The following is an 8,475-nucleotide window of genomic DNA, read 5'->3' as shown; positions in this document are numbered from 1 at the left end:
GCCCTCTCAAAATACTTCTTTGCTGAAAGTATGCTGCCACCTTCTGGTAGAGACCAATGATGCAGATGTTACAGGTACTTTGATTTGATCTTACAGATCAGTAATACTACAGATTCGATAGATCTTTATACAGATTAATGATACAGTTTTGATATGATCTTTATACAGGCCAATAATACAGATTTGATCTGTATACAGATTAATAATACAGATTTGATATGTATACTTACTGATTAATAATACAGAGATGATCTTTATACAGGCCAATAATACAGATTTGATCTGTATACAGCTTAATAATACAGATTTGATCTGTATACAGATTAATAATACAGATTTGATAGGATCGTTACAGAGATCAATGATACATATTTGCTTTGAAGTGTTAAGTTTATTGGGCAGTTGATCTAGTCGTGGTACATTGGAAACACGACTCCATTACTCCAGATTTTAAAAAAAATCTAAATCCTAACAGTTTTTGGAAAAAAATCTAAAACATTTTTTTTCAAGATTTTTCAAAAATAGCAGATCTACAAGCTCATAGCGCGGCACTCGGTGCCGTGCTATGAGCTTGTAGATCTGTTATGTTTGAATAGCCAAAGAAATCTAAAGTGACACAGATGCGTTCCAGGTCATTTATATATCACAATGTAAACGCATTTCTCAAGGTTTTAAAGAACAAAATAATTACCATTATCTTTAAAATATTAAATCTTTCAAATTATATCGTCACGGCCCGCAGGTTGGGAATCAGTGCTATATGAATTTTGGAAATCAGCTTTTTAAACGGCAAGATCTGCCCCACGCCTAACATTCAGAAACATTCAGAGATCATCCAGAAAATCGTCCCTGTCGGGTGGAAACCTCATATGTCCAAAACTGTTACTTCTCAGGGAATTCAAATTCAAAAATAGCAAAAGTAGCAGATCTACAAGCTCAAAACGTGTCGCTTTGCACCGCGTTTCGATCTTGCATTATCTATTACTTTTGATACTTTTGTGTGACGCTGTTGTATGATCAAGTAGGGCATTAAAGCCTCACTGTGTAACTTTTCTTTATGACTATAATGTAATTTTGCCCAATCTGTATGGTAGAGTATGTTAATACAATATAACTTATACAATTGTGGTGGTTGTATTTTGTCTCCATGCTCTTCTATTGAGACATTTAGATCGTGTCAAAGGTCATGTCTCACCTAGGATCTGACATGAATTTTGACCTGAAGGTCAAGATTCAATTTATCCCCTGAGCAAGCAGGCAGGCTCTGTTAGTGCTGCTTTAATTGAAGGAAAAACACAAAAAGTTTGAATATGGAGATAATAGGTTTCTGCCCGACAGCAACAAAATAAGGTCTTGTTATGTCAGGAGGAAGCAATCCATCCTGGTAAACTAACACAATATAAACAAATACAAGGATACGTATCATTAGTACATTAAATTACATTTCACAGTTAACAGTCGAAAGCATTCCAGAGCATTGTGGCTTAAATGCTAGATATTTACAATGTGCATTTCATGTATAGGCCAAAATAAAACAAAGTAGGCCTATAGTCAATATAGTATGTGCAATTGTTTTAGACCCAAACAGCTGCTTTTGTCATGTATATATATTTTTTAAGCAACTCATACTACTGTTTAGATATGGATTAGTAGGTAAATATCTGAAGTTGTCCCTTATCTGTTGCCTTAACTCTAAGCACTTTCAAACTGGCATCCCTATTTTGGCCACCATTTTTGTAGTCAAAATGATATAAAATATATACAGTATATTCCAATTAAAACTTACAATAATAATAATTAACATAAATCATACATTAACAAATAATTTCCAAGAATAAAAAAAATCTAATACTTTCAAAAACAGCAGATCTACAAGCTCACACCGTGTCGTTTGAAAGATTTTGAGTTGGTCTTAATTGGTTAAGTAAGCTCAATAAATAGCAAATTTGGCATTTTTTACATTTCATTCTTTAAAAAATAAAATACAAAATGTTTGAAATGTCATTGATAAATCCAATGAAATGCAATAGATTGTCCTTTCCAGCACATCATTGGAAATGGTCACAATATGATATTCACATTCATTATGTCCACACGTTTCAGTCAATGAGATCCTGTAAAATACAGAAGGAAAATATCAGTCTACATTATATTATTATATTTTCGAAAGACAAATCTTGACAAATCTTCTCTTATCGTCCCTGTCAAAAAATCTTTTCTAATGGGGATCCATGGCCAAATTAATATACTGTAAATGTGGGTGTCCTTGACATAATTATTTTTGGAGAACCATTGTTTTAAATTCTTTCTGTACTTTCTAGGAAGTTCTGTGTATGTTGTTCCTACTTTGGTATACTAACTAGCCTGGTAAACCAGGTATACCAGGCTAATATTAACTACTATTGTTGTATTTTAATGTTAGTGCATTTAGACCTGAGGTCTAAATGGATAAACATTAAAAAAAATAGAAGGTTTTAGAAAAAAGCCTTCTAAACCCTAACCTATAAGTTTTAAACCTCACAATGTCCAAAACTGTCATTTTTAGGATTCAAATTCAAAAGCAGCAAAAGTAGCAGATCTACAAGCTCAAAATGCTCGCTTCGCGCCGTGTTCTGAGCTTGTGGATCTGCTATACTTTTGATACTTTTGTGTGACGCTTTAGTATGATCAAGTAGGGCATTACTTTACGAAAAAAGAATATGGAGATATGAGGTTTCTGCCCGACAGCAACAATATCTAAAATGACACAGATGCTTTCACAGATTGAACTGTACAGGAGGAGGAGGAGTGAGGAGGCTCAGCTCCTTTGGTGTGTGTAGGACTCTGTTGAACATGTTCTACCAATCAGTGGTGGCCAGCGCAGTGCTTTATGCGGTGGTATGTTGGGGGGGTAATATCAAGGAAGGCGACAGCAGGAGGCTGAATAGGCTTATCAAGAAAGCTGGATATGTTCTTGGTACCACCTTGAATACTGTGGAGGAGGTGGCCAATAGCAGGATGAAGACTAAACTCCTGGCCATCATGGACAATCCCTCCCACCCCCTACATGACACAGTGAAAGGGCAGAAAAGCTCCTTTAGCAACAGACTGTTACACCCAAGTTGCAAGAAGGAGCGCTAAAGGAGATCTTTTCTGCCTACAGCAATAAGACTGTACAACTCCACATCTGGTTGGCTTGATCAGGCTGATCAGGCTGTTTAGGATGAGGGATGTGGGATGCAAGCCATCGGACTCTTTAGTAGTGTTTTGGTCTGTCAATTGTCAATTTTTAATATTGTAGGTTGACTATGCTTAGATGCCTATTTTAGATGTTTTCTATTACTATAATGTGTTTTTATTTTTATTGATGTCTCTATGAGAGTTGCTGTAACACCTTAATTTCCCCTCGGGGATGAATAAAGTACCTACCTACCTACCTACCTACCTACCTACCTACCTACCTACCTACCTACCTACCTACCTACCTACCTACCTACAACAACATATAGGCTTTCCAGGTCTAAATGGGTTATTAAGTGTGTTGAGTTTGCATCTCAAGGAAATGTAGCTGAACTGAAATGTACTTGACTTGACTGCAGTGTCAACCAGTGGTGGAAAAAGTTCTCAAATGTTTTACTTAAGTAAACGTATCAATACTGCAATGTAGAAGTACTCGGTTACAAGTAAAAGTCCGGAATTAAAAACTTAAGGTAAAAGTACAAAAGTATTGGTATCAAAATGTACTTAAATGTACTTAAATGTTTGAAAATAACAGATCTACAAGCTCACAACGCCTCGCAATGCGACGAGTTGTGAGCTTGTAGATCGGCTATTTGCAAATAGCCATAGGTATAAAATAAGGCTAAAGTGGTTAATGTATGTTTTATAATGTAATCATTTATATCTGCAAAGTAACTATTAACTAAAGTTTTCAAATAATTGTAGTGGAGTAAAAGTACAATATTTGCCTCTAAAATGTAGTGGAGTATAAGTAAAAGTATAGACAATTGGAAATACTCCAGTAAAGTAAAAGTACCTCAAAATTCTACTTTACAGTACAGTACAGTACAGTACTTGAGTAAATGTACTTAGTTTACTTTACACCACTGGTGTCAACTCTTACATCGTCTGAGTCTTGATGGAAGGTGGTGGTGCCGTTGCTGCTGGTTCCACTGTCCAGGTCGACTGTCATGCCGTTGTCATCGTCCTGAATCCGCAGGTTCGAGAATCGATACGCAGGCGCCCTGCAGGGGGGGGGGGGGGGCAGAGTTTACCCACATCAATGGCTGCTTCATTGTAAGGTAAGGACAGAATAGTGTGTTACAGCTTGTATACTGTATAGTACTAAAACCTGTCTGCAATGAGTTCTCAGTGTTGCACAAACATAGGGTTGTTGTGCCCCCTTTTGGGTCACGGATCCATTTATGGGCGGTAAGTAAATATCCAGTTTTTAGTTTTACATTTCTTATAAAGAATACTTTCAAAAACAGTTCAAAGGTCTTTCAGAAATTAAGAACAAAAAAACAAAAACAAAAAAAAAGCTTCCAAAATGTTGGAAATAGCAGATCTAAAAGATCACAACAATGTGTAGCACTACTTAATGTAAATAGGGCTTAAGTGGTTAAATAAAGCCTTGCTGGTTTTGAACCTTTGTTCAGGTGTGAGAAGGTCATCAGAACAATGGGATTTCGGTTCAAAATGTGAGTTTGTGTGATTTTGTGATGTTGTGTGTGTGCGTGCCTGCACGCGCATGTGTGTGCTGTGTGCGTGCGTGCGTGCGTGCGTGCGTGCGTGCATGTGTGTGTGTGTGTGTGTGTGCGTGTGGGTGTGTGTGTGCGTGAGTGTGCGTGTGCGCCCTTACAGACCTGTTCCTGTGCATCATCTTCCTCACCGCAAGAGCAGCAATAACGATAGCCACCACAACAACGAGCGCCGCTCCAGCACACACCAGTAGCAGAACCATCTTCTCTCTCTGGAGAATACACACACACACACATCGTTTTTATGCCAAGTTATGGTATTAAATTAAAGCAGTGGTTCTCAATGGTTTTAATTTCAAGGACCCCCATAACTCTCAGAGTCAAGGCCAAACATTACGAGTTTGTCCTGATGAAGGTCTAACGACAGAAACATCAATTTAATAAAGAGCATCCTTTTTTCCCCTGCAAGTTCCAGGGAAAAACACACACACACACACACACACACGCACGCACGCACGCACGCACGCACGCACGCACACGCACACGCACACACACACACACACACACACACACACACACACACACACACACACACACACACACACACACACACAGAGACAGACGGACACAGACACAGACAGACTTCAACAATAGAGCACATCCTCACTGACCGGAGTGTCAAAGGGTGTGACCGAGGATGTGTGTCCGGCAGGTGGTTTGAGGCTGGGCTTGACCCCACAGGGTCTTATGTTGTTCTCCACACTGGCCTGGGGAGTGAAGCCCCCCTCACACTTGTCACTGGGAACCTTCCGGTACCTACAATACGTACACAGCACAACCACCACAAATGTGTTGGTTAAATTCTGAGCTTGTAAAAATGTACCCAAATGGACCCATAAGGGTCCATGGAACATCGTGAAAGAAAAAAGTATAAAATAAATAAACGAGACAGGAGTCTGAACAGGTAACGGTAGTTTTGCAAGGAAACTCAATCTGGGAACCCATCGGCATCTGTCTTGAGAGATTAGTGGAAACTAAATACACATATATATACTAAGTACCAGGATAACTTGCATTCTAGCCATTAGCAGACATTGCCTTCAGGTAATGTGTGTGCAGTGTATACTTTAGGGACTGTTTGATATTTATGGGAGGGGTCCACTGCAGGAAAGAAAGTTGTGCATGGGCAGTGGTGGAAGAAATATTCAGATTTCAGAAGTACGATACGATATACGATATACGATACGATACGATAATACTTTATTGTCAGTTTGCACTGAAATTTGTCTTGCGACCCAAACAGCCATGTATGCAACATATAACAGTACACACATTTGACATGACACAAGAAAAAAACAAAATACATACATAAAGACATGCAAAGACAAGAGCAGTGTCCACCACTCAGCCTACCCTGGCTTATAACTCCTGATTAAGTAAAAGTAGAATACATGCCTTTTCTTCAATGTAGAAAAGGCATGTATTCAAAATCTTACTTGAGTGTGTACAAATGTTGGCTTTAAAATATACTTACAGTACCAAAGTAAAAGTACAAAAATCTTTGTGAGTTTGGCTGTTTTATTTTTTAGTATAAAATAGGGCTTAATTGGTTAATGTATGTTTTGTAACAATAATCTTAGAAATCTACAAAGTAACTTAATTGTAACTCAACGTTTTCAAATACTTATAGTGAAGTAAAAAGTGCATTTGCTCTGAGATGTAGTGGAATAGAAGTATGCAGTTTTGGAAAAATTGACTTCATGTAAAGTAAAAACAAACAAAAACTCAAAATTGTACTTAAGTACAGTACTTTAACTGAAAAAATATACTTAGCTACTTTCCACCACTGTGCATAGGTGCGTGTGTGCGTGCATGTGTGTATGCATGGGTGCGTGCATGCATGCATGTGTGTGTATGAGTGGGTGCGTGGGTGCGTGGGTGCGTGTGTGCGTGCGTGCGTGCGTGCGTCTGTGCCATCATTACCCAGATGTCAGAAGCTCGTCCTCCTCTCCGTCAATGCAGACCTCCAGGAATTTGTCGGTGATGTCGGGCTGTCTCACACACTCGGAACTGTTCTCATGACGATAGTAACCGTAGTCACTGTTGACAAAACACGTGTTTAATAGAGGACATTCACAATGTTGATGCATGTAGTTATTGTTCTTATAAATCCTCTGGGCAGATTGAAAGTTAATTGATCATACTCTGCCAGTATAGCATCATATGTCAGCGTCAATGCACAGCCTTACCAGAGGTAGTCCTCTCTGGTGCAGACGCAGGGGGATTGTCTCTTGTTCACCATGTAGTCCCGTCCGTTTCTGCAGACAGACAACCTCTTCAGCCTCCTGAAGGTCTCCTTGTATCCCAGCACACAGCCGTCGTCGGCCGGGTCCTCCTCCTCTCTCTCTGCGGAGTGAGCCAGCCACTCCTCATAATCCCTCTCATCACCTGGACAAAGCGTGTTGGCACAGGTGCAATATTTCAGTGGTGGAAAGTAAACCAAGTACATAAATACTAATAAGTACTGTACTTAAAGGAGTAGTTCACCCAAAACCAGTCTTTTTTCTATCAATTACACAACCCATGAAGCCTTGAATTCATGGAGATTCTATTTGTTTTTGTCGCATTCCTAAGCCAAGGAACCTTCTTGTACCTCACGTCCTAGCACTCCTCATTACTTGTATCATTTATTGTACCTCACGTCCTAGCACTCCTCATTACTTGTATCATTTATTGTACCTCACACCCTAGCACTCCTCATTACTTGTATCACTTCTTGTACCTCACGTCCTAGCACTCCTCATTATTTGCGCCTTTGATAGATGCGGGTTATATAATAATATAATATAGGCCCCACGCCTTGGGGATTTATTTGTCACAGTACATTTGCACATACGTGAAATTTGTCCTCTGCATTTTACCCATCCTATAACAACTAGGAGCAGTGAGCAGCCATATGTGGCTGCTCGGGGAGCTATTAGGGGTTAAGAGTCTTGCTCAGGGACACACATCGACACATTGCTGGCCTGGCCTGGAATCGTACCTGGGACACCAGGGCCTCTGGCTCCCCTAGGCGGGCTCACTAACCACTCAGCTATGGCCTCCCCATATTATACTATGCCGATGTACTGTGTGTTGTTTAATTGTTAACATTGTTATTTAGATACCGTAGGCCTATTACGTTTGCTTCGTACCACCTACAGTAATGGTCTTGTTTACACTCTATTCACGTGACCATTTACTCTGTTGTTGACTAGAGTTCACCTTGCACTCTGGAAGTGCTCTGGATAAAAGCGTCTGCTAAACACCTACATCGATTAGAAATGGCACAAACCACAAACAACACGCAGCATTTTGACTCACACTCTCTGGTGAGCAGACTCTGGAAGTCGATGGTGACGGCGACCCACATGGGTTGACCGTCGTCCTCTGGCCTGTAGCCCCAGACGCTGATGTTCATGGCCTTGGTGCCCGGCTCAGACGCCAGGCCGGCGAAGAAGAAGGGCTGCTCTGTGAAGTTGTATGCCTTCCAACACTGGCCCTCATCTGTAGAGAACCTGCACATATGATGAACCCATTAAGACCTGAGGCCGATTCTACAAGTGCCTTCTAAATCGGTAGTTATTTTCGTGCCAAGGTGGACCCCAAAAAAAATTATGTATTTGACCCCCAATCTGAAAATATTTTATGCCAGGGACTCCCCCAGAAGAGAAGATTTGTGTTAAAAAAAAATACAAAATTATTCAAAATGTTTCAAACACTTTCAAGATTTTTCAAAAATGTAAAAAAAACAGCA

At 39.8% G+C, this 8,475-nt stretch overlaps 1 protein-coding gene and 1 long non-coding RNA gene across 2 annotated transcripts in view; one reads left to right on the top strand and one right to left on the bottom strand.

The window, feature by feature from the left end:
• LOC308079906 overlaps nt 1–8,475 on the top strand; it is a 53,664-nt gene that overhangs the window by 7,465 nt on the left and 37,724 nt on the right. The gene's annotated exons all lie outside the window — the stretch shown is intronic.
• The window catches only part of LOC308079400 (sortilin), a 34,683-nt gene continuing 26,786 nt past the window's right edge, over nt 579–8,475 (bottom strand). Inside the window, exons 15-21 of the mRNA XM_080420865.1 lie at nt 8,043–8,236; nt 6,929–7,127; nt 6,663–6,779; nt 5,351–5,495; nt 4,845–4,951; nt 4,103–4,223; nt 579–2,114 (exon numbers count right to left, since the gene is read on the bottom strand). Of these exons, the coding sequence (XP_080276991.1) occupies nt 2,100–2,114; nt 4,103–4,223; nt 4,845–4,951; nt 5,351–5,495; nt 6,663–6,779; nt 6,929–7,127; nt 8,043–8,236 (898 nt within the window). The 3' untranslated portion in view covers nt 579–2,099. The remainder of the gene's footprint in view (nt 2,115–4,102; nt 4,224–4,844; nt 4,952–5,350; nt 5,496–6,662; nt 6,780–6,928; nt 7,128–8,042; nt 8,237–8,475) is intronic.

Source organism: Gymnoscopelus braueri (genome assembly GCF_963280865.1).
Source record: "Gymnoscopelus braueri genome assembly, chromosome: 23".
NCBI lineage: Eukaryota > Metazoa > Chordata > Actinopteri > Myctophiformes > Myctophidae > Gymnoscopelus > Gymnoscopelus braueri.
This window is presented reverse-complemented; position numbering and strand designations above follow the sequence as displayed.